Genomic DNA, 25,205 nt, shown 5'->3' with positions numbered 1-25,205 from the left:
GCGCCCCCTGCCGGCGGCCGCGGCTCCCCCCCGCCCGCAGCAGGTGCCGGGCGGCGGCAGGGGAGGGCGGCGTGTGTCGCTGCCCCCGCGGTCCCCTACCGGTTGTCTGTCTGTCGGTCTGTCTGTCTGCCTGCTGGGGCTGGAAAGGGAACCCGCACGGCCAACGGGGCCTGGGTGCCAGGGGCGTGAAGGGTTGTCGAGCGGGAAAGGCGGCGGCAGCAGCTTCGGCTCGGCCAGGCCCATCCCCAGCCCACCTGACTCCAAGGCCCCAGCCGTCCCTTCATGGTGGGTTTCTGACAGGGCTGCTGGGCTTATGGGGTGGTAAAAGACTCAGGAGTTGGGGCTTTCAGCTTTTTCAGTGTAACAGGTAACCCAACAGATGTTGAAAGGAGACTCCTGTGTGGAAGGAAGGTGGAGGTCAGGGTGTCTGACCAGATCTGCCAGCAGCTCTGTGGCCACCAGCAGCCGGGCTGTAAGGCCACAGTGGGCAAGCGCTGCATTTGAAGCCCCGTATGTTACATTTGAAGCCCCACATGTTGCCTGGAGGCTTGCGATCCCGTCACTCCAACAGCCCAGCAGGGACAGTTTATGACGCTTCTTAAAAAGGCGCTGAGGTGTATCCATGGCTGTCCAGGGGAGAGGGAAAGGGATGTGAATGGGTAACTTTTTGTCTTACCTCCTGTAACAAAAGCTATTGTCGCTTTCCCCCAGGACACAGTGGAAAGATGCACCAGAAAGCATTTTAAGTAAGACACAGAAAATATGTATTTTTTTAGTGGTTGTTTTCACATGTTTAAAGAGAGCTGGTGGCTCTAATTTAAGGGGACAATCTTAAAGAAGGAGAAATGAAACTGTTTTCTACACTTGCTGGCTAGGTTCAGTGTTAATTTGGGTAATTCCATTGCATAATGAAATGCTAATACTATTTCAGTTATTTTTCACAATGCTTCACTGGCAGCTCTTTGAACCATGTAATGTTCAAAGGAGGAATGATGATTCCTGTTTTACTGCCTGTGATGTCAGCCAAAAAACAGTTTTATTTTGGCAGTTGAAGGGCCATACAACAAGAGACAGGCTTAGTTAGTACTAATCTTGGTAAGATTTAAGCCATGGCCTCAGAGCTGTTGGATGCATTTTCCTGTCTGACTAGTTACAGCCTAAAGAGCTATCAACACCACAGCTTGTAGAGCCCAGACTGAAAACATAGATCTGAACATCTGAGGTTTTGCAGTTGTTCAGATCTAAATCCAGATCATAAACCTGCAGCAGAGGTCTGCCTCTAAGCCTGTCCTGTCCTTTATGGCACAACACACAAACCACAACAATATTTTTTAAGTGTAATTTACTCTGCGGGCCTGGCTCACAACTCTGTCAGTCCAGTTTTATACTGGTGTAAAATGAGAGCAAACCAGTAATGAATTAAATTGTCGATTACTCTATTCTGTTTGACTCATGTTGTTTCTAATAATGTCTGTTATTATTTAGTCAGAGAGAAAGCAACCAGTTAGAGACATTTCAGTGAGTTAGCTCCACAGACTCAGTCTCATTAAACTTGACATTAGATGTGAAGTTCTTCACACCAGAAGCTACGCCTGCTAATTGTAAAGCAATTCCAGATACTATAAAATAAGGCTGGCCAAAATTCACATTTGCATACTTCAGGTTTACCCTTAAACCATAGTGGAAGATGTAAGGTAAATGCATTAAGATATACTTCACTGCTGTTCCTTAGAAAATCACATAAAGAGGGCTGTTGTACTTTGCATTGGAACAATGAGCAGCACAACTACAGTTTCTTCTTATGTGAAGAATACAGAGCTGTGCTAGAAATAAACCAGAGCCTGTGGGCTCTGCTGTGCCTTCAGAGCCCAGCATCCAGCTTTCTCACCTGGAAAGCGGTACTTCAGACCTCTCTCACCCAACTCCAGCTTCTAACATAACCCACATCTCTTTGCATGCCTTTCAGGGGAATGTTTATCCTAATTTTCAGAAAGTAGATGCATAAAACTGTGTCTCTTCCAGCACTGCTGCTGATCCCACAGTAAAACATGCCCTGATGGATGAATCAGGTACCTTGTTTCGCCTACTGTTTTTTTTCACTCATTTACTTTGAGTATCAGTTTGGAAACAGTCCGGATCTCTAGGTGAAAGGGCCTAATAACTTGTCCAGTACTAGGAAGTTGTTTTTCCACAGTAAAACCTCAGAGGGCTTTTTGCTGCTATCAGTTGGTCCAGCTGCCGTTCAGCTCCTGGTTCAGTGGACCCAAATCAAGTCTGCCATTATGATTTTTGTGATGGGGTTCTGTCTGTGAAAAAGTCTGTTTTCCTCTCTTGGGCTTGAGTGTCAAACACATCCAGGAAAACAGAAACTCACAAGCTCTCTAAAAAGGTTTTAAGTTTGATTGCAAAACCATAGCTTCCACTTCAGTGCTGTTGGGAGCTGAGTCTTGGCGAGATGTTTTCCTGAAGGTGGGTGGGAGTCCCCACCAGCAGTGCCTTTGCCGTGTCAGAATTGCTCTCCTGTTCATTGCTGGTTGTCACGATTCCTTATTTTTCACAAATTGGATTAAATCACTATGTCTCATATGAGTCACAGCTCTGACTTTTTGAAATGCCAATTTATGATGGACAGTCCATGAAACTGCTCCAAATTACAGGGAAGATATTTCTGTACACCAGTACCCTTTCACATTTTTCTGAAGATTAGATATCTATATTGCAAGTCTTTGCTAATCTCCATGGCAACTAAACACTCGCCACCTAGGTTATGTATTCAAGTACAGTTATTTTCAATTCTTTTCCAATTAAGATTCCACAACAGCTTTATTTTCTTGCTATAACCACAGTACTAGCAACAAGGCGTTGTAGTATTATGGTGCAAAATATAGGTGCTTATAGCTGTACTGAATGTTCCTGGTTGGAAACTGCCTGGCAGTAAAAGGACTACATCAGCTCTTCACTTTTCTTAATCACCTCTAGATTCTTCTGCCTGATAATGACAAGTCGTGAGAGTATCCTTTTCTCCATCCAGATGAAAATGGAAACAATGATCCTATATGAAATTGTGAGATAACAGCATTGTTGATTACAGAAAATTAGTAAACCAAGGACAATATAGATTCATTACAATGTAGAAATCATCAAGAAAATTTGCCTCTCTATACAAAAATATAGAAATGTGAAATATTATAACTTTTAATTAAACTATAGTAAATTATTATAATTGTGTGTATTTAAAATTTATATTCCCAGAAGTGTACCTAGTATTTGTTTATTTCTATTTGTTATTCAATCATTCAGACTATGGATTCTCTTAAATGATAAGCAACTTTGTGTCTGGATAGTGTCTAGCATCGTAGGGCCTCCATCCATGAATAGAAGCACTAAGTAAAGCAGTAATAAATATAACAGTATTAAAATGATAACCCCTATATAAGCTTCACTGAGTAATTGTTTAACAACCACCATAAAATCTGTATGACGATGTGCTCGGCAATACGAAAATGCTGAAATAACAGTAGGCCACATTCAGCCAGTTCTGTAATTCCTTGAAGAAGTTCTTGATGCTGGAGATTAAATGAGTTCGGAAACTAAATGACTGCTCCTCAGGAAATGAAAATATTTTAAAATGTGTTTCCTGATGTAAGCAAAGCAGATATATAGTCGTGGTCTTTGCATCTCTACAATGAGTATTTGAAGGTCTTTTCTGGAAAATGTGCATCATCATGCCAGTATAGGATGACCTGTCTGAACCAAGACTGGTACATCAGAAAACACTTTTTCTTGTGAATGAAGTTTGTAGATCCTTTGCTTACATTTATGAAACAGCCATTGTTTGATGAGGGTTTATAGTTTTCATATACAATTTCTGCGAGGATGAATAGGAAGTGTTTTTCATTCTTAAACACTTGAGCTGTCAAAGCAACATCTAATACCCAGTAATGTTGCTGAAATTTTTTTTCAATGCCATGAGTGAAGTCTTGGTCCCATAAAAAACTGAGGAGCTGTGGGCCTCAGCTGGCACTCTGGACCATCTCAAGAATGCAGTGACCCATGCAGCCAGGTGTCTTGCAGTAGATTGTATCAGTACCTGAAGTTGTAAAGTAAATAGCAGAAAATGGCATAATCTACCCAACTGAGAGCCTTATTCATCAATTATTATTTTTCATCAAGAAAAAACAACCTGTATAAGCTTTATAGGGAAAATACATTTACTTTCTTAAATGTGTCTGCATTTGTTTTCATTGCCCATATAAGGATCCATTTTTTTCCAATATAGGACTGAGATGTTAGCTTCATTCACTGGTCAGGCAGTCCACAGGTGTACTGGTCTGTGGTGCACATGAGTTATTTTACTTGTTAGTCTTAAAGGTACTGCATTTTAGTTTACTCTTTTCTGTGTTACTTGAGAAAATGTGGTAATTGGTGGAGGCTGAGTGACCTGCTTTATTCCCCTCTCTGCTTTGCTCTAATAGTCTTCAGTTTCTCTTTCTTTGCCTTCTGGACCGTTTCTGTTGAGCAGTGTATTTTCAGGCAGCCAGAGCAGAAGAAAGTATCCCAGAATACAGCAAAACATTCCTACTTTTGCATTTTAATTTTTATAATTAACAGGTCATTCCTGTATTTTCACTTTGTATTCCAGTCTTGGGCACCTTAATACTTCCTTTGCTTTGTTAGAAGTGAGCCGTTTTTAAACTGTTTCCAACCCTGAAGGTTTAGGTGTAGTTTACAACTTTGCTCTGAGAGACAAGCAGCCAGTTGTACCAGTGTTTCTAGCGTCTCCCTTGTTTTATCCCATGCAGGTGCCTACAGCAAGAGTATGACTCCAGTCTGCCCACTGCTAGTGTCATCATCTGTTTCCATGACGAAGCCTGGTGTACCCTGCTGAGAACCGTGCACAGCATTATGGACACAGCCCCGAAGGCCTCCCTCAAGGATATCATCCTAGTCGATGACCTCAGCCAGCAAGGTAGTCCCCATCTTTCTGTATTTGAGTTCATTCTTTCAAAGCTTCAGGGAAGAAACTGTCCTTCCTCCAAGACGTGCGTGAGGAGAATAGAAGAGAAAGAGGTACCTAAGGAAGAGAGCTAAGCAGAGTCCTGAGCTGACTGCCAGGTTTCACTCTTCCATCCCTAGAATTCAGCTTTGCCTTTCAACTTTGAAATGTTTCTTTTTTCCCCATCATTTCCAATCACTCAGAACGTTCTTACTTTAAAATAAGATCATAGTATGCAAATCCTAGCCTTCCCACTGGATCAGATCTGCTGTAATAATTTCCAGACTTGGACTTTGGCTGAAGCATAGAGTGGAAAACTGCACATTGCTAAAGTAATCCAAAGTGCTTGGGAAAGCCAAACACCTGTAGTATCTCACTCTGATCTGCGCCTTTTATGAGATGATGAGAGCATCCACCTTTTGCTGAAAACAGGAGGGGAGGCTATAAAATTTCTCACAGGAATATCTTGACACCTAGTGAATCTCAGTTTCCATTAGTCTCTACTTCTCTTTGATATTATGCTGTTGTGGGAATATTTGGAACATGGCCTACCTGGCCATGTAAAACAAATGCCTCTAAGCCATTTTACCAGCAAGAAGTAGCATCTCCTACTACCTATTGCTTTTCTGTTACAGCTTGAATCAAAGTGGCCACTCTGTTTTTGACAGGGCCCCTAAAGTCAGCTCTGAGTGAATACATCTCTAAGCTGGATGGTGTGAAGCTTATCCGGAGCAACAAGAGGCTTGGAGTCATCCGAGGTCGGATGCTGGGAGCTGCACGGGCAACTGGGGATGTGCTGGTCTTCATGGATTCACACTGCGAGTGTCAGAAGGGCTGGCTGGAACCCCTCTTAGCCAGGCTGTCCAGCAACCGGTAAATATCCCTGTGACCTCTGAGTTCCCTGCATATGCTAATTTCTGCTGAAAGAGATGTACTTGGAAAGCTTTGGGTACTTTTTTTATCCTCTTTTTGTTACCTTCTTCCTTGTGGTCGCATTGCTTTTATTTTCTACCTTATCACCACACGCATCGCTCTGGTATGCGGGAAGCAGGAGAGTATCACTGAACTGTCAGAGTTTGTATCCAGTTAGAGCTATAAGAAGGCTTCCTGGGGATCTGAATTAAAAAGGTTGCAATCTCAAGCTGTTTGGGAATTGGCAAACATCCACTTGAAAAACTACTGCAAGACTCCATTATTTTTACTTTTTAGCTGTCTCAGTCAAGGATAAAATGCGTTGTCCTCCTGAGCCAGTTTGGCTACATACCAATGTCACTTGTACCATTTCTGTTCCACAGAAAAAATAGACTTTCTGGGCAGCATAGACAGGCCTAGCTAATCACAGGTACTTCCGCTGACACCAAGCTGACAGAGGAAGATACAAATTTGTATTTTCCAAGTCTTTCATGTTTAGGTTGGTGCTTGGGCCTGCTCACTCATGTACAGCTGAACTCATCTATGCAGTTCCCAAGTCCTTCAAAGAGATTAAATCACTGAAAATGTTTCAAGAATTACATGGCAGTAAATCCTTTGTTAAGGGGACTTTTCTGAAAGAAAAATTTGTACATTAACTTGTCTATCATTACCCATAAGCCACTAGGGAAAAAATGAATAATTGCTTGAGGGGGTAAAAGAAAAAATACATCTTTAAAACTCTTACCAGACCATTAAATAGTCATACTACAGACCTTCAAAGGCTGTTCCCAGGCACTGGAACAAGCTGCTTTTATGGCTGATTATGTTTGCTTATAAGAGAATTAATTTGAGCTTTTAGAAATTATTACATCATCCAGATGAAAACATTAAAAATACTGCAAGGAAGAGTAATGCTGCTCTAGGATGTCAGGACTATTCAGATTACTTTTTGTCTGCTGACTTATTAGATGGCTTATTATGAATACACTTAATGATTCTTCTGCCTTGAGCTAGTCTATTGTTGACGTTCATGTAAAAATCCTGTATGTATCAATTGACCGGTCCTTGTTCAAGGTTGTATTGCTGAAATTAAGAGAGTTACAAAAAGTCTCAGGGGAAATTTATAATGAAGGGGGCAAGAGAGAAGTTGGGACCCCACCACAATTGTAGTGTTTCACTATTTCAGCTAAGGAATGCAAAGCCACTAAGCCTGCTATAGATCTGAGATTTATGTAGCATTGTCACCAGGGGGTGAGAAAGGGATTCTCTTCCCCTACAGGGCTCATACGCTCATTCATTCTTCCAGGAGAGCAGAATTTAACACTGAGTGAGCTAATGGCTAATTAGATCCATGGAGCAAAGGTGGAAGGATGTTTGGATAATAGTGTGGTCTAAACCATCCTTTTCTATATGCTGCATCAGTCACTGTGTCTGACCCTGGAAGCTTTGTCACTGCTAGTGTGGAGAACCTGTGCCATTCTCCAGTGCACAGGGAAGACATGCTCTAAGGCATCTGGCAATCACTTTCACTCACTGTCCTCTCTCCCCAGCTGAAGAATGGTGATAACAACACTGACCTGATAAAGAAGTTAATTCATGGTTTTTCCCAAATTGCCTGTAATGCTTGCATGGAGATCACTATGGAAATATAAAGCATTAGCATAGTCAACTTGGCTTCATTTAGCAGTTGAGGAGCTTTTAAATTGAATCATGTGTACTCCCTGAGACTACCCAAGTGAGGAAAGTACAGTGAAAAAAAACTTACAGTGACTGGTGAAATATCCATCATTCCTCTTCTTAATGTACCAACCGAGCTGCAACTCATGCACTTTTGCTGGAAAGACAGGATGGGAAAACACTTAATCACTTAGAGTGAGCGAGTTGTTTGCTGGCAAGGAAAAATGCAGTCTTTCCAAAGCTCAAACCTCTGCAGGAGCTTAGCAGAGCTGGAGTGAGATTTTAACTTTGAAAACTGTGATTAAGCCTAATTTTCTAGGCTCCTGATCAGATCTACCACTATTATTGTGTCCTATCTTAGAGTGATGCCAAGAGATCTTTGCCCAAACTGAGATCTCACTGTGAGTTGAAAATACACAAAGGGAGATAGCTCCGGTCCTGAGTAGCCTGTGGTAATGACAGACAGGAATAACATGAGAAAAATTATTCCAATTTTACAGGTATGGAAATATTTGACAGATACTTGACTTGCTCTGGGTGATGACATTTCATCTCCTGATGTGTTGGTTTTCTTCACTAACGTGATCGTAACTATTTTCCCAAAAAGTACTGAGTCTTTCTAAAATCATTACACATGCATTTATGGGCGCCTTGACTGGGGGTAGTTCAGTGAACCATACCTAACAAATTGACTGGGGAGCTGTGCATCAGCGTAGTATATCACCTAGAGAATGGTTCAGCGGCTTGTAAAGCATCCCTTGACATTTTGATTATTCAAGAATGAATGCCGTAGGCACCTGGACAACATTAGAAAACTAGATGAGATGCCCCACAGATCATTTAATTTGGCAACTATTTGAGTTTCAGGATAATTCAGGTGAGTGGTGGGATCTACAGTAATGCAGTGTGCAATTATTGCAGTTGTCTTTTGAGGGATTTGCCTGTACCAGGAGACTGCAGGAGACAGCTGCTGTTTTGTATTCGGTCCAAAGGCAGTGAAAGGTAGAGGGGGCATGTACTGAACTGTGCCATGAAGCCTGGAAAAGGTTGTTCCTCTAACCTAAAAACTGTGACCATCATGCTGAAGCAGGATGATTTTTAATAAATGATCTAAAATGTTGTTCCTGAGAATACTGCATGAAGGCAAAATGAGTCTTGATTATATCCTTGACAAGGAATTCCACCTCTAAAAAAGGCATGTACACCATAAGTATGGCAGAGGGATGGCTTGCAAAGTGGTAGCTTGCCCTTAGGACCTTTCTCCTGTTCCTGGTTGTAAGGACTCTGTGCCAGTGCCAGTGCCACTGCCTATACCACAGCTCAAATATTATGTTAGGAAGCAGCAGCCTGTGATATTATTAAAAGAGGCCTATCTGGTTTCTCAAATTCAAAGTGCCTCTACTTAGCACCATGATTCTAGATCACTAATCTTTAATGAAAATGCTGTTAAACAGAATAAGAAATCAATATAGCAGTGAAAAGATATGTCCTTCACTCCACGGAGTGAATGGGAGCCTCTGCTTGTAGATACAGGAGTAGAAACAGAGTTCTGCTGCCCAGGAAATTTCTGTGTGGTTCTTGTTTTATGGTAATACACTAGGGAGAAGAGAAACACTTTTCACTAAAGTTGAACAGCTTCTTCATCTCTTTTCCGCTGATTCTCCCCTTCTCAATTGCCTGTACCCCAGCCTTTTGAGCTACCAAATACATGAGCCATCTGTTTTCTACCTTCTCACAGGCTCAGGGAAGCATGATGTTATCCATCCAGAGCCCACACAACGCCAGCATCTGAGCATGCATTTCCATGCTACTCTCCTTGTTTTGAAAACCTTCCATATACTTCACAAGTAACAGCCTGCTTCCTGAGTCTTCTTTTTTGCCTAATCCTTTTATATCCTCCATTTATCAATAACACTCATTTCAAATTCAGTAAATTAATGTTCTGCATTTATGGTATGTTATGTGAAGATACGCTATCTCTTTACAATCTTTCACAGTTGATCGAGATCAGGAGGTGACCTATTTTAAAGAAGTTGAGGTAAAGAAACTGAAGACAAGAATCTAAAGCCAAAAGCGAGTATTAGTGCCAAACGTAGGAGCAATGAGGATTTAGACACCATTCATGGCACAGTGCCCTGACTATCCAGTGTAAAAAGATGTTGGTCACTCCTACAGATTTTGTTACCCACATACAAATTTGAATATTTTAACAAAAAATACAGCTTCAGAAGACTTTTTTTTTTTTTAAATAAAGCATTCCTTTAGCACGCTGCATAGTCGAAATTTGAAGTATTTGTTTGGTGCTTAGCGTATGAGCAGTCCATCAATTCAAGGAGACTGTTCGTATGCCCTCAGGAGGTGACCTATTTTAAAGAAGTTGAGGTAAAGAAACTGAAGACAAGAATCTAAAGCCAAAAGCGAGTATTAGTGCCAAACGTAGGAGCAATGAGGATTTAGACACCATTCATGGCACAGTGCCCTGACTATCCAGTGTAAAAAGATGTTGGTCACTCCTACAGATTTTGTTACCCACATACAAATTTGAATATTTTAACAAAAAATACAGGTTCAGAAGACTTTTTTTTTTTTAAATAAAGCATTCCTTTAGCACGCTGCATAGTCGAAATTTGAAGTATTTGTTTGGTGCTTAGCGTATGAGCAGTCCATCAATTCAAGGAGACTGTTCATATGCCCTAAGTTTCACTGAATTTCACTGAATTTTTAGAGTTGGAAGGGACCATAGAGATCCTCTAGTCCAACTCCCTACATCTAGTCCAAGTCCCAGTTAGTCTGGAGTTGGTCTGTGAGGCAGTATTTAAATATTCCTTTATACCATAGCTTCACCATTCCTGATCATTGCATTTTATCTTTTTATTAACCCTATCTAATTTCAAACGTTTTGCGTTACTGTTTCCCTGAAGACTTCAGCCAGCCAGCAAGATGTTTTCAGTGAAAATGCAGTGCGCTGTGAAACCAGAGTTGGTTCTCAGTTACTTACTCAAGTTTTGACTACGTGCAGAGCCAGAGAACTTGGACTGCCTGGATTTCCTAGCTATCCAGTTTTTGCATGGAATGATCCCCTATGAAACTGCTGAGGAAAATACATCATTTTCATGTGGGTTTTTTTTTTTGTTCCCCCTTATTTAAAGGGGGATTTAAACATATTAAAATGAGTTCCCTTCCCAGCAAAAGAACTTATATGTTAATAAAAAACACTTTCAAAAAGCAGGGTATCTAAAACTACCAAACAGATGTATTAATTGAATCTCCCTCTCCTCATGTTACTTATCCTAAAAATAGAAAAGAACATAATGTCCATGGTGACTGTAAAGGGTCATGGGAAGACATTGCATTCGCAATTGTATTTGGTTGAGAAATCCCAAACCAGGAAATTGTTCTTGTTTGGGTTGCTTTTTTTCATGGAATTGTGACCTTTTGTAGTTCATGTGTGTTCCAAGCATTTGAAATATTCGCAAATTAGTCAAATGGTTCAAAGCCTTGCTGCTAGTTGTATTTGAATTTCCTGTTTTTTCCTTTCCTTGGATTCCACAGAGTAAAATTAGCAGTAGTTTGCCAGTGTGTGTTTCATTTCAAAGTGCCGAGAAGCTGCTGACTGTCTGCCAGTTATGCAGTTAAAGGCAAAAAGAATAGCTAAGAACATCTTCCAATTTTCAATTACCTTCTGCTGCAAATTTGCATTTAGAACCACACAAACATCAAACCATCACTGAATATGCAGAAAACAGATCTTGTATTAAAAAAAAAGCTTTAATACCAAAAGATAGGTAAAGCACTGCTTGATTAAGCTTCAAATTGGACATTGAGCTGTTTCCACACAAGATAAAGTTACTTCAGATCTGAAAGACACTCCCAATATTTAAAGTTTCAAGAAAGTCTGTTTCTTTTGGTTTTATCAGAGCTACAACAGTTTATACTAGGTGAAGATCTAGCATTACACTTACAAACTTACTCTTGAAAATTATTAATCTTGGCATTCTGAAAGAGCTACTAGAGTAGTAGATCTAAAACACAGTTATCAGTTTGTACTGTATAATTTTCTGGGAAAGGAGGTTAGATTTTATTTTGTTCTGGTTTATTGTTGAATTTAGGCGGGGTAGAATGTTACCTATCCAGTGAGTTATTTTCAGCTGTCTTAAACACTGTAATTTTCCATGTCAAAATTTGCAGATAGTTTGGATAATTGCTTGGTCTCCAAACCATTGGAATCCATTACATCACTGCAGGTAATTTCTTGCATGGCACTGAAGAATCAATGCCCAATAACAAACAAAGCAAAAGCATGCCTTAAAAAGACAGGATTATTTTGACAAGAACTGCTACTTGTGGAGCTTATGGAGCTTATGGAGCAATTGCACTGATGCTAGAAGCATCATTGGAATTTGGAGTTTCATAGTGCCAACAAATTTAAAGTGGATCCAAAAAGAAGGACAGGTTTTAAATGGCTGAAATGATATGAAAATGTAGGATAGTCTGAAATGTCTGGATCATCTGATCCAGAACATAGCTGATCCAAAGTATGTCTGGGACTAACTGAGCATCCGCATTGTCTGAACTATCTTGGATATACACATGTGGTCTTGTCTTCACAGTCAAGGTTTTTTCAGTGGTTTAGCCTACATTGCCTCCTCTGACTTCCGCTCAAATGCACCTTCCTGATATTTCATTCTTCACTCTGAAATTGTAAAATAAATTATCCTGGGGTCATTAGTTCCTCAGTCCTGTCTGGATGCAAATGGATAGACAAGTAAGAATACATAGCATGTATTTCAGCAAGTGGCAACAAACTGAGGTACAACTAACCAGACAGATGTCAGAGATGCTCATATACTGGAAAATAGAGCAGACTATAGAAATTACAATTATGGTGACTTTTCATTTTTTGAAGTTTAGTCATATAAAATCCATTTAATTTTTTAGCTGGATTTTTCTTAGAATATCAAAGACAAACCATGTGTTTGTGTGAGTCTATTGGGACACTACCTTTTGGTAACTTCTAGAAGCAGTCAGTTTACTTTTCATGCTGTTAGTGAGTAAAGGTTAAATACAGTTTTAAGTAGAAAGGCTCCTGCTGGCATGAGTTTGAATCCAGGTTGCTCCTGTCCTGGATAAAAAGCTGTATTACATGGATATCACCAAGGGAATCAGGGGAGGATATTTTTATTATCATTTCTTTCCATTTATTCTTGGTCCTGTGGGAGAATGACAGCAAATCACTGCTTTAATGTATACGCCTACAAATATTGCAGGTGACCATAGAATTTTCTCATCTATTTATAAATCCAGTGCTTATTTCTTGGAGTGCCTATTATTACATATTACGAAGGCTGGTTTTACACCTGAATGGAGAAATACAATCACTTCTCTATTTTAAAACTTTCTGCCTGTACCTCATCATAGGACAGTCTGGTCTAATCAGGAAATAAAGGAATAACTGAGTCATTTTAATGCCATTCTCTGCATAGTTCATCTTCATACAATTCCCTGACAATCAGTAGTCTCTGTTTCTCCATGGGCTTCCAAAATTCTCTACAAGAAATGGCAACTATGATAGAACAAGATTTGGAGTTTCTCTCCACCCCAATACTGAAAAAACATTACTCTAGTGATTGTTAAGGCAGAGAAGATACATCAAGATTACATTAACATCACCCAGAGCTACCATCTTCCTCAGCTGGTTCTGGTCTCTGCCATGGAAAAGTACAAAGGGCTCACTGTGTTGGAGATTTCTGAAATGACCTTTCTTCATTGAATTGGAGGATTGCTGCTTAGGGTGCAATGGCTCTGTTCTGGAACTTAAAAGTAGATTCCACACTGTGACAGTGCATTTGCAAGAGCATTTTAAGCTTGTGATAAAATACAAACAGAAACTGTTTTGTGAACTCAGTGTTTGCAGAACAAAATAAGTGCACTCTTCATTGGCCTGAAGTGGCAAACTCGTGAAGTGTGTGAAACATCTACAGGAAAATGAAAGTGTTTTGAGGCCAAAATCGTCTTTTTGCTTTGGACTTTGCATCCATGCAGAGCCTATAGCATCAGAGACTGGGGGCCTCTGTGTGAAATAGCTTTATAAGAATTCTGATGGTTAACTCATAGCAAACTCCTGAGTAGCTTTAAATGACAATGTAAGGTACAGTATCCCCATGCACTGAGCACATGAGCTTCTATCAGCAGGGAAAATAAGGGCACTTAACATCTAGAGGAGTGCTTGTGCTTGACAGTGTCAAAAAGGAGAACCACTGTTTATTAAAAGTAGTGAACTTAATTTGAGCTTTGGCTTGAAAAGAAATGATGTTGTCTTTTTCAGAAACAGTGTCGTGTCCCCTGTCATAGATGTCATAGACTGGAAGACTTTTCAGTACTATCACTCTATGGGCCTGCATCGAGGTGTTTTTGATTGGAAACTCGATTTTCATTGGGAACCAGTGCCAGAGCATGAAGAGAAGGTACGACAGTCTCCCATCAGCCCTATCAGGTAACAGTCCATCAGCCAATACGCCTCTGCTCAGCTCAGCAGTGAAACTGTACAATTTGGGTCATCTTCCACCTAACAGAAGAGAAATGTGGTTACTTGCATATGCTTGGTTAACGTTTTTTGAAGGGATAGGTTTTTGGTTTACACTGAGTTTGTTTGCCCTTTAGTAATCATTCTAACTAGATTGCAGTCATACTTTCAACATGAGAGGTATTTTCCACACATTGAGACAACTAGTATACAACCTGACCAGACAAGGTGTGGAAGATTGTAGGGAAAGCGAAAGATGGATCATGCAGAATTAAGAGATGTCTTAATCATTATCTGTTTGTCTGTTGTTTTGGCTGTACATGTATGTAACATTTCCCACTGTTCTGAGCTTTATTTAATAATTCAGCTCTTGGCTCCCTTCCCTAAGCAAATCCTAGAACTCGGTTCCAGTTATTCTTTCTTTTGGGTAGATGATCAATTAATTCAAGCTTTTATTCAATCATTTTGCAATACTATCTCTATGGAAATGGCAGGATTTTCATCCTTCACATAATTCCCTATCCAAAACTAAAGGTGTTCATTTCCAAACTTGTTTCCTACATAGGAGTCCTGTGGTAGCTGGTGCAGTGGTGGCCATGGATAGACATTACTTCCAAAACACTGGAGCTTATGATTCTGACATGACAATCTGGGGCGCAGAAAATCTGGAGCTGTCTATAAGGGTAAGATCCTTAATTAAAACATCAAGCTCTAGTAACTATTGGGCTTTTAATGTACCTGAATGAAAAACAAGAAACAGTTTATAAAAGCACTTAAGTGCAGAATGTCTTGGGGTATGGAGAATATTGCTTTCCTCTCAGATATCTATCCCCACACTCTGTGACCTGTCAGGACTATACAAGAACATGCAGCTGCTGTGAGTTCGGAGCATTATGTCAGGAGAAGGAAGTTTCACTGGCTATCACTATCTGCCTGAGGACAGAATCACTGGTTTTGGCACTTTCTGAAAGCTGCCTCTTCTTTTTTGGCATGTAACATACACCAAAGGGAGAGTACCTTTATTTCTTTGCCAGGCTGTAGTTTTAATACCAAACTGTTTATATTATATTGTTTGGATTGATTTTTGCTGGATACAAAGAGCAACTGATACTAAAAAGCAACAAAAATTGCAGACCCAAAGGGTACAGAGTCTTTAATATCCCAGACAAAAGAACATATGTCCCCAGCCCTCTTCACTACACTGCATTGTTTGCACACAGAAAAACATAAGAGCATGTAAATAGTCATACTGGGTCAAATCAAAGGCCTGTATCTTCTCTGTGTCTCTGTATCAGTGGGGAACAGTATATGAAGAAGCACATAATAATGTTCTTGCTGTTTCCAGCAATGTGCAGATTAGGATTTCCTGAGGCACAGTCTATAGTAAAGGAGCTTCTCCTTTTTAGATGAAAGTAATCAAAATAAGATAATATCTTTTTGCGCCTTTACCTGTATTTCAGACCTGGCTCTGTGGTGGCTCTGTAGAGATTATTCCATGCTCCCGAGTTGGGCATGTCTATCGAAATCACTTTCCCCATGCTCTCGCCTATGAAGATGCCATTGTGAGGAACAAAATCCGAATAGCAGAGACCTGGTTGGGCACTTTTAAAGAGAACTTTTACAAGCATGACACAGTGGCTTTCTTAATCAGCAAGGTAAGGACATGTATAGTGGTTTGTTTCTGAGGGAAGGAGTGTGTGTTGAGGTGGGTGAAGGGGGTGGAATAGGGGAGGGGTTGTACATGTGCAGTCAAACATGCAATGTGCATGGTGCTGGAGATAGTCTTCTTATGAAACCTGCCGGTGGAACAGTTGTCAGATCAGGAAGGAGAGACAGAAACTTGTGCCTAGGTGTTGTTTGCTGAAGGTGTCAAATCTCTTAGAGTATGACTCCTTCTGAAATTACTTCTTCAGCTTGCCCATGAAGCTGTGATTTATTTTTCCACCAATAGTACATGGAGTGTTGCGGTGCACCTGAAGTGGAAGCTAGTAGCAGTGTGTGCTCAGAAGGCCCTCCTAGAGAATTCATTCTTTGTTAGTGAAGGTCTTTGTCATGTGATTCATGAGGATATTCAGTAATATTCATGGGGATGTGGCAAACTGCGGTGTCTCTCCTACTGAAAGGATATCTGAGTGGTTCAGTGACCAAAAAAAGGGGATTTTTTTCCTGACTTGACAGATGTCCAGAAGCAATTGTCTGTAACTGGGAAAGTCATATCTCAACATAGCCACTATTTACAGGTTACTTTCTCATTAGAAACATCATGCAGGCAGCAGTCTGACCTCCAGGGATTTGGATTCCCAGCAGCCTGTACGCTAAGACAGGCTTGCAGCCAGGTGTGTGGCGTGGCCCTGGCGTGCAGCCACACTTGAACCACCTGCAGGTGGTCTGTACACCATCCAACAACTACAGAACAGCCACACTTGTTTTTAAGCCACTGTGTAATCCATTGCAGATCAGGATCAGTCAAGGGGCTGTATATCCTTTTGTATTACAAACCAGTAGACGTTTGTTTATCAGGAGCCATGCAACTGCGGTTAATGTAGTTAACGTTAATTTGTTAATAATGTGAAGTTGTTAATGTTGCTGCAATTCTCAGGAATTCTCTGGCTCCAATACCCTTTCTTGTAAGGGTATCCTCTCTTACAAGGCAGTGGACAAACTTGTGATAAGCTGTGAATGAAAATGTGTCATCTTCTTTTTCATTTAACAATGCCATGCTTTTAAAATGAAATAGAATAAAAATTCACTGAAAACAGTTAGGCAGAGCATGAGCGGGTGCTGTGCAAAGTTTCCTATTCAGTTTTGCTCTTGCATTTCAGTCCTGCATGCCTCAGTCGCTGCAGTGCTGGCCATTGTCTAAGAAAGCCAGATCCAGCAGGAGCTGCATTGTACTGAGGAGAGGAAAAGGGCTGTGGGTCAATGTGGCTTCACTCGTGTCACCTAGTCTGACCTCCTTATGCTCCACCAGTGGATCTGCCCCTCCAGTCAGCCTGCTGTGCTAATCCTAGAGTCTGAGGCTATCATGTTCCTTTTTGTAATTCTACTTTCACTTTTTTAAAAAGCTGTCCTTCCTTGTCTGTGCTGTAGGTTTGGACTCCACTGGCCAGAAGTTCCTCAATTGACTCACAAGGGTTACAGACATATAATTGCAAGGAGAATGCTAGGCCAAGTCTTTTAAGATGGGCAGTTAGGTCTTTTAAATCATTTAATAATTTCCTGAAGGCCTTTCTTGTCAACTCTGAAGCAGTTTTCTGTACTAAAAACTAAATCCATCAACGATGCAGTTTACTACCTCTAAGCACCATGACCTTTTGCCTGAGAGTTTATTCCAGCCAGAATACCTTTAGTACTCCTAACTGTGATGCTCCTTCAAATGATCAATTTTATGATCTCTGTGTTCAGCACACCATAACATAAAAGGCCCTTTTCTCTATTCCTTTCTTTCACAGCCAATATTTTCAGTATGTCAGTGCAGTGGGATGTTATTTAAAAGACATAAGCAAGCAATGACATTATTGTCGCTCAGCTGCAGAGGGGCCCTGCGGTGATTTATTGCACGGAGAGGGCTAGCGGAGCCACCTATTGGCCACTAGAAAAATCTCCGTGAGCTTTGACGGCCAACATTGCCCTCTGCAGAAAATAACTAGTGACCCCCGTTTAGGTTGCTTTATAAAACTTCCTGTTTCATGATCTGAATCCCATCGTGCACAGGATGCCTGTGGTGTGAGCGTTCATGCAGATGAATAAGGCCCTTCCCAGCTCTCTACTGTTTCAGCCACTGTCTCTTTTTCTCCTTTTCTTGTGTGGTTTACTTAATTTAAAAGCACAGTTTCTTTTCAGGGTTTCCTCTGGTTTACAGGGATAATGACTTTCTTTACATTATTTACAATATTTATTCGGCATCTAATGCAGACTGCAACTAGTATGACAAAATGAGATTTACTGCCATTGCCTTCTTCAGACTCTCATGAGAAACATCTCTTTTTAGGGGAAACATTTTACTTCTCTATTTCCCTTTTCCAATAAAACCTCTTGGGGACAGGTTTGTGTGGTGCTGAATTGCTGAATTTTGCTACTATGCTTATTGAGTCAAAGACTGACACTAAACTAAGAGGATCTCTTTAACATCCTGCAACTGTTGAGCTTTGCCTGTGCAGCTTCCAGGGGAAGCAGCACCACACAGCATGATCAATCCCTGCCTTAAGAAACTGATACCTCTCCCTTGATCTCCAAGGCTTTTCATTTGTCAGTGTTTTCCAGGCATGGTGCAAAGTCCTTTTTTCTTTCTTATGGATGCAGAGAAATAGCTGGGCTGAGCAAAAGTTATTTACAGACTATTCTTTGCTTATGTTACCAATTTTTATTTCTGACGTAGGAATCCAGATCAGTTTCCTGGAATCCAAAACTGCATTTTTAAAAACTAGAAACTTGAAGGGGAAGATCTACTGTGGGCGAGAAAGAGGAGAGAGGCTTTTAAGGGTGGTGAGATATTTTTAGAAATTTGTCACTGAGAGAGTTAGAAAATTGTTTTGTGTGGTTTTACAGCTGAAGGATTAGACACTTGCTTAGAGGTTTCCAGAACCCTACTAGCCATGTTCAGTGCTAAATACCCTCAAATATTCAGACTGTCAGTCCTTTGCAGTGCAGATGCCTGTAGCTGCACCAGGGGTTGAACACACAAGTGGGTTTTTTTCAGAACAGAGTTGCTACCAGAAGAGTGAGAGTTGACATTGTGTGTATATAATTCAAGGAAACACATACATCATAGAAAAGGTTTTATGACTTTATAGCCACAAAATACATTCACTTACTAGATTTAGTAACTATCAAGTAATAATGTGAAAGACAATATTTTGGTCTAAATTCTGTCATCACTTACATTCTCTGATCAGGGAGGACTGACAATAACTGGGTAGTTTGGGTTGTTAAAGGCCAGGAAATTGAATTTTAATCAGCAGGGCAAATTCTATACTGAATAATAATCTAATATAATCCCACTGATTTCCATGCAACAAGTATCAAACTTGGCCCTTTTTCAATTGAAAAGATGACAAAGACTGATTTATCTTGCAGCATAGTAATCATTTTCAGGTGAAATGCTTATTTTCAGTGTATGCTACTTCTGAAACATTTGCTTCCATCACAATGCCAGACTAAATGCTGTTTTAGCACAAAGTGGGAGGAAAGCTATAGCTGGTCCTCTTCCTTTGCATATTCATTGAGAGAAATATAGCAATATCTATAACATGCAGGATAGAAGAGGTGGTAGAAATAATTCCTATGTAGTCATTTTCACTTCTATCATCTTTAACTCAAATGCACTAGTAACCTTGTTGCCCCTGTGCTTTCTCCATAAAGGCAGAGAAGCCAGACTGCAGCGAGCGCCTTCAGCTACAGAAAAGACTGGGCTGTAGAAATTTCCAGTGGTTTGTGTCAAATGTGTACCCTGAACTGTCCCAACCTGAAGACACACCAAGATTCTCTGGCAAGGTAAGAGAGAACACACTATAAAGAATGATTAGTGGTTTTGCATTGTTCAAAGACCCCAGTATTGCTTCTATGTACAAAGTACTCAGTGAGTGTAGAGTAAGAGGCTGTTCCTTTGAAACATTTATTGTCCAAACGGACAATGCAATAAGGATGGGAGGAGAAAGAAGAGGACAGAGGAGACAAACAGCTGGTCCAAATTCTCCCATAAACGTTGAAAGCCAGCCAGGAGGTGAATCCAGATTGTCTGACTCAGTTCAGTGTCACAGCTCAGAGGATCCTAACCTTAGTGATGCCTCATGCAGATGGCAATCACAACAGCAGCTGAGGTATCTCTGTGCTGACTTATGTGCATTAAGAGAAAAAAGCATTCCTTCTTTCCTGCACTTCCCCCAAGGACAGAGGTGGTAGCAATAGCAGTTCCTTGGCTGGCTGTGTACAGGAGGCAATATTATCAATGTTTTCTTTTAAAACACTAAGTTGATAATTATCATTAATTAAAATATGAATTTATTCCAGGCAGCCTTACTGGAAGAGGTTTTCCCCCAACAGGGCAACAACGTTCACTAATTAAGTCACATTCTGCTATCTGTAGCCAGATTTTACTGTGTCCTTTTACTATTTTGTCCTGCTTGAAAAGAGTGTAAGAACTAAGTGTGGATCACAGGAATTGTCACACTTTTTTTTCTTCTGGAATATCTTAGTTTTTTTCTGAGTACAGTGTCCAGTTGAAGTGCAATTTTCCATTAGCATAAACATTTTGACAGATTTCTTTTAACTATTGTAATAGTTAAAGCCAGAAGTTGATATCTCTAACTTAAACAAAACCCATTGAGTAACACTGACCTTTGGTGAGACCCTGCCTTTTGTATCAGAGCAGTTTGCAAGTTCAATATGCAGGATGGAGTCTGAAAGAAAAAAATAGTGCCTGAATTACGAGCAAAATCATATATCATAAAGGGATACAGTCACTAAAAAGTTAGCTGAAGGATATTTTGTTTGTATCTGGTTGTGCTTTATTTCAGTATAAACCTTTACTTACAGCTTTACAATACTGGTGTTGGCTTCTGTGCAGATTACAGGCCTGGAAGAGCCGTTGCAGAAGGCTCTATCGAACTCTCCCCTTGCAGTGACAGTCTCACCCAGGTACTGTATGCTTTAAGTACATGGGCAGTGTATCAGACCTAGGGAACCATCCAGAAGACAGCGACTCCAACATGTAAATGGCTGGGTTGACATTAATGGCAATACTGATGTGTTCAAAATTAGGCCTGTGCTAAGGCAATGATGCCCACTCTTCTGCAGCTGAGTGTCATTTGAAAAATGGCAATGTTCCATGTCTCACTGAGGCCAGATATCCACACTTCGTTCCAGCAGACATCAAGTGCCTGTTTGTTAGTATATTTGGTAGTGTCTGGAGAACAGAAAGCCTGGGAATAAAAGATATATAACAACTCTAGTATAATGGGGATGGGTTTCCCCCTTAGTACCTAAAACTGCAATTTAGTGCCTAAACTGCAGTCAAAGACAGGAGGGAAATTCATGTAGGCTCCCAAGCTGGAATTGAGCTAGCGAGTTCATGCAGTAGGAGAAGCCAAACCAATACAGACCAACTGCAGACACTTACTCCAAGTCCCAAGCAAGTTCTGCTGCTCACACTGAGCTCAGGGTAAGCTGCAGCCACATTTCTAACTGCAGTGCATGTGGACACTGTCAGAAACAGCCTTCTGTTCAAATATTTATTAAACTATAAAATTTTATTATAGGATAGGTTTACTTTATACAAAATTACAGTCCACAAAGCCTTTCCTTAGGTAAATAGTTAAGCCAAAATTAGCTAGCGGGAGGGATTTCTTTGCAGGGTCAAGGCTGTTTGGTCTCCATCACTCATGTTTGGGTTGCATCTTCACAAACATGTACAGGAAATTATTTTTGGAATTACCATTTAAAAATGAATTGTTCAAACAAACCCTCTCTTTTCCAGCACTTTGAATATAACAGCATGAAGGAAATCCGGCTTGTTTCTGCTCCGCTCTTTTGCTTTGATGTCAGACACGGGAAGGTTATCCCTCAAAACTGTACAAAGGAGACAGAGAACAGCCACCAGCACTGGGATGTCCAGGAGGTCAGTAGTGACTCTGCTGTGAGGGGAAGGCAGCTGACAGTGACTGTAGGATCACTGGGTGATTGACAGCATTCGTGTGTGGGGAGGGGATGAGGTATTTCAAGGGCAAGTTTCTCATCTGTACCATTTTCACCCAGGAAATTTAGGATGTCTCTTGCCCATTTACACTGTCAATGTGAAAGAGATTTGGTTTAAAAATACAAATTACAGGAATACTATCTAAATTCGTATGTCCTTGTTTTAACTGTATGTCTTACTGGTCTTATAGGAATAGAATCAGAATCAGTGGTTGTGAAAATAAGAGCAGGGCAAATCTTTGCCCACTTCTTTTGGATAGATGAAGGGCCTGGGAATGTTGAACACTCCCAAATGAGAACTCTTTGGGAGTAAGGGAAACATTTAAATTCCTCCTGCATTGTAAAAGAGCAAACTTCCTATTAGTGGAATTCAGTATTATTCAGTGGAGTTCACCCAACAGAGGAGGAACTCCCCTACAAGACTGAAAAATGCTCTAGGACAGCCTGGGAAAACAGCAGTTACTGTAGTTGTAGGGATGCTGCAATCCTCTGGTGCAGTTTGTTTTGATTCCTAAGGGAAGCACTAGCCCTTTTGAAATTTTGTGGCCTGTAGTACTGTAGTTGATGCTGATGACATAAGAAACAAATAGCGGTGGAAAAGAGATTTATTGAATTCTGCACTTACCACTCCTATCAGCTTCAAAAGGAATAATCACTATGCCCTGGGCCCAAAGCTAAACCTAGTCATTATATTTAGAGCAATACTTAAAAAATTTTGAACAACCAGTCATTACTGGTGATCTGTCGTATGCAAAAGGTTTCAGAAACATGGCCTAGATCTACTGGAAATCCCTTATTTTTAATACGTTCTTTCTTTCCCTTCTTCTCTCATCTTGCAGAATGGAATGATTGTCCATGTCCTTTCTGGCAAATGCATAGAGGCAGCGAAGAGTGAAGATGAGAAGGACTTGTTTTTATGTGCATGTAACAAGAATGCAAATCAGGTGTGGCAATTTGACCGTTCCCATGTGCTGCGTCAGAGATGACTGACAGGTCTCTGTGGTGATCAGGTCTCCAAAATGTAACTTTGCTTCTGTGTGGGATTTAGGGTACATTTCCTGCATGGACAAGAAAGATGTTTGCGCTTGCTGTAGCATGCAGGGGAGTTAGGAAGGTCTCTCCTTTGAAAGCCTGGCTCAAATAGTTGCCACCAGTTCCTGGTTTATTCAGCTCTAGCTAAAATTTCTATTTATTCTGTGAAGCGGGGAATAAAGACACTGTGAGCATCAATAGATACTCAACTCTGCTATTGCAGGAGACAGTTAAGTTTGCCCTTTGAAGGAAACACAGAAAACTGGCTGCCAGACAGCTTGTCTTTAGCATTCTGTGACTTCTGAGGACACAGGAAAATGAATGTTTGTGAAACTTTTAAAACTGTAAGAGGAAGCCAGCCAAAGCAGGATAAGAATTTAGCCTTGTTTTACACTGCACTTGACTCATATAAAACAAAGTAGGTTTTGTATGCGTAAAAGTAGTAGGTGTTTTAACGTGTGATAGCTAAAATTCTGTTTTCCAACTAGCCTGAGCCAAATTTCTACTCTCTATGAGATTACACAGAGCATAAATTAGCACTTAATTAGGCACTAACTGCTCTAATTGAGTTGGAATATCAACAGTCCTCAGGGTTTGGCACACCCTTCCTTAAATCCTTTGTCCACAGTCTAATTTGGATGGGATAAGACTGCAATATTAACAACTTTTTTGTTTTGTTTTGTTTTAATGACATTTAAGAACAATGCTTCAGGAAACTTGTGGAATATGGAAGAAGATCGAACTAGATTAGAAAGAAGGGTAAAAACTTCTCTGCCTATTTTGAAATGGAAAGTATCAGTGGCATCCATTTGCTCTTATAAAGCTATGGGATGAGCTTCTTATTATTCCAGTGGCAAAAGTGCTGGCTGAAAACAGCAGACGAAGGGAAATGGCAGGTTTCAGCAGTTTCTACCTAGGAAGAAAATACTACTGCCTACTTGCAGATGATTGAGGCCTGAGATAAGTCTTTCACAGTGTGAAAGTAAGTCCTTCACACTCTCAGTTTTAGCCAAGAAGATCTTTCAGATTCTTCTTGTCGTGGTTATCCAAGCTGATCCTCAAAAGACAGTAGCATGCAAAATTGTCTAAACAAGCCTCTTCTGCAGAGCCTGCATCCCTGCTGACCTCCTGTCTTTCAAAGAAGTGGATGAGAGTTGGTGGTAGGTAATGAAAATGGTCTCATACAGTAGGCACTAGCAAAGCAAATGTCTATCTGTACTTTGTTAGGGTACTTTCAATTTTTTTAATTAAAACCTATAATGATGACACTTTCCAAGAGCCTGCTAAGTTAGAAGAACAAAGATTTGGGAGTCTTCCCACATCAGCACCACACCTGATTAGTAGTATAAATCAGTCATAACCATATGTATTTATTAAAAGGGAAGGGCATCATTAATGAATCTTACTTTGTTTTTGAGGTTTCTTGTCAAGAGACAGAAAAGTGGGAGGTTTTGTAAAACATAGAGCACATTTTTTGAACTTTAGACAAAGGAAGGAATAACAGAATATTCTGCTCAGAGCCTTCTAGTTGCCTGCTCTTGGTAAATCATAATAAATCAGCTTCAAGTATACAAAATTGATTAGAACATAAGACAAGAACAACACACTGTGTTGTGTTGTCCAAAATATTTGCCAGTGGGGTCTCTGTTTGCTTAGAGTGCTACAGATTCCACTCCATGTTCAGGCATCACTCCAATCACCCTAATTCCTTACTCTTTCTTTCATAGCATTAGAATCGAATACCATTTGCTGATGCGTCATTTAAAATTCCCTGTGATATTCTTGAAAATGCTGCAACTTTCAGCTGAAAGGATGGTAGCAACTTCTTCCAGAACACCGTGACCCCTGTTCATTGCCCAGATCTAGGGTGAGAAAAGAGAATTTCTAAAATTGCGTAAAAGATGAGTGAGATGCTGTTTTAATGACATGTGATTCCTTTATTTTAAATTATAAGTATGCCAGATTTTTTAATTATGTATTATTTATTGTATTTTGGACTCAACACTGGGAATATCATTCCTTCAGCATTTAGCTTAATGTTAAAAGAATGTGTATACAAATATGATAATGGATCACAGGTGGGATTTATCACAAAGGAGAATGAAAATATTTTTGTTTTAGAGAGGAAAAGTTTGGAATAAAACTTAAGAAATGTGGACATTCTCATCTTATACTGCTTTTTAACATAATGATAAAAACCTAGAAAACAAGGTTTGCTGTAGATATATGTACAACAGAAAAATATGTTACATAACACCTCTTCCAACAATAAAATGAAAATATTTGTTCCAGAACCACTTAAAAAATAATTGTTGTTATATTTGTTGCTTTTAGTAAGAGTATAACTGAGTGTTTGGTTTCCAAGGGAACTAA

At 40.2% G+C, this 25,205-nt stretch overlaps 2 protein-coding genes across 8 annotated transcripts in view; one reads left to right on the top strand and one right to left on the bottom strand.

Moving 5' to 3' along the window:
* Positions 1-25,141, top strand: part of GALNT15 (polypeptide N-acetylgalactosaminyltransferase 15) — a 27,639-nt gene extending 2,498 nt beyond the window's left edge. For 2 of the 3 annotated variants that reach the window (XM_014937771.1, XM_014937772.1), the window contains exons 3-11: positions 4,803-4,969; positions 5,665-5,869; positions 13,911-14,078; positions 14,674-14,791; positions 15,569-15,763; positions 19,470-19,601; positions 20,643-20,744; positions 21,583-21,723; positions 22,640-25,141. In XM_014937771.1, the coding sequence (XP_014793257.1) occupies positions 4,803-4,969; positions 5,665-5,869; positions 13,911-14,078; positions 14,674-14,791; positions 15,569-15,763; positions 19,470-19,601; positions 20,643-20,744; positions 21,583-21,723; positions 22,640-22,786 (1,375 nt within the window). In that variant the 3' untranslated portion in view covers positions 22,787-25,141. The remainder of the gene's footprint in view (positions 1-4,802; positions 4,970-5,664; positions 5,870-13,910; positions 14,079-14,673; positions 14,792-15,568; positions 15,764-19,469; positions 19,602-20,642; positions 20,745-21,582; positions 21,724-22,639) is intronic. The other variant, XR_001411458.1, reaches the window with a different exon arrangement.
* Positions 785-25,205, bottom strand: part of DPH3 (diphthamide biosynthesis 3) — a 42,207-nt gene continuing 17,786 nt past the window's right edge. Inside the window, exons 4-6 of one of the 5 annotated variants that reach the window (XM_014937774.1) lie at positions 20,445-20,506; positions 7,674-7,742; positions 785-3,052 (exon numbers count right to left, since the gene is read on the bottom strand). In XM_014937774.1, coding sequence (XP_014793260.1) covers positions 2,966-3,052; positions 7,674-7,742; positions 20,445-20,506 — 218 coding nt within the window. In that variant the 3' untranslated portion in view covers positions 785-2,965. Of the gene's footprint in view, positions 3,053-3,149; positions 4,091-7,522; positions 7,547-7,673; positions 7,743-20,444; positions 20,507-25,205 lie in introns of those variants that run through there. The other 4 variants (XM_014937773.1, XM_014937777.1, XM_014937778.1 and 1 more) reach the window with 4 other exon arrangements.

Source organism: Calidris pugnax, unplaced genomic scaffold, assembly GCF_001431845.1.
Source record: "Calidris pugnax isolate Ruff unplaced genomic scaffold, ASM143184v1 scaffold11, whole genome shotgun sequence".
In the NCBI taxonomy this organism is placed as follows: Eukaryota; Metazoa; Chordata; class Aves; order Charadriiformes; family Scolopacidae; genus Calidris; species Calidris pugnax.
Note: the sequence above shows the minus strand (reverse complement) of the source record. Positions and strands in the feature narration are given on the sequence as shown.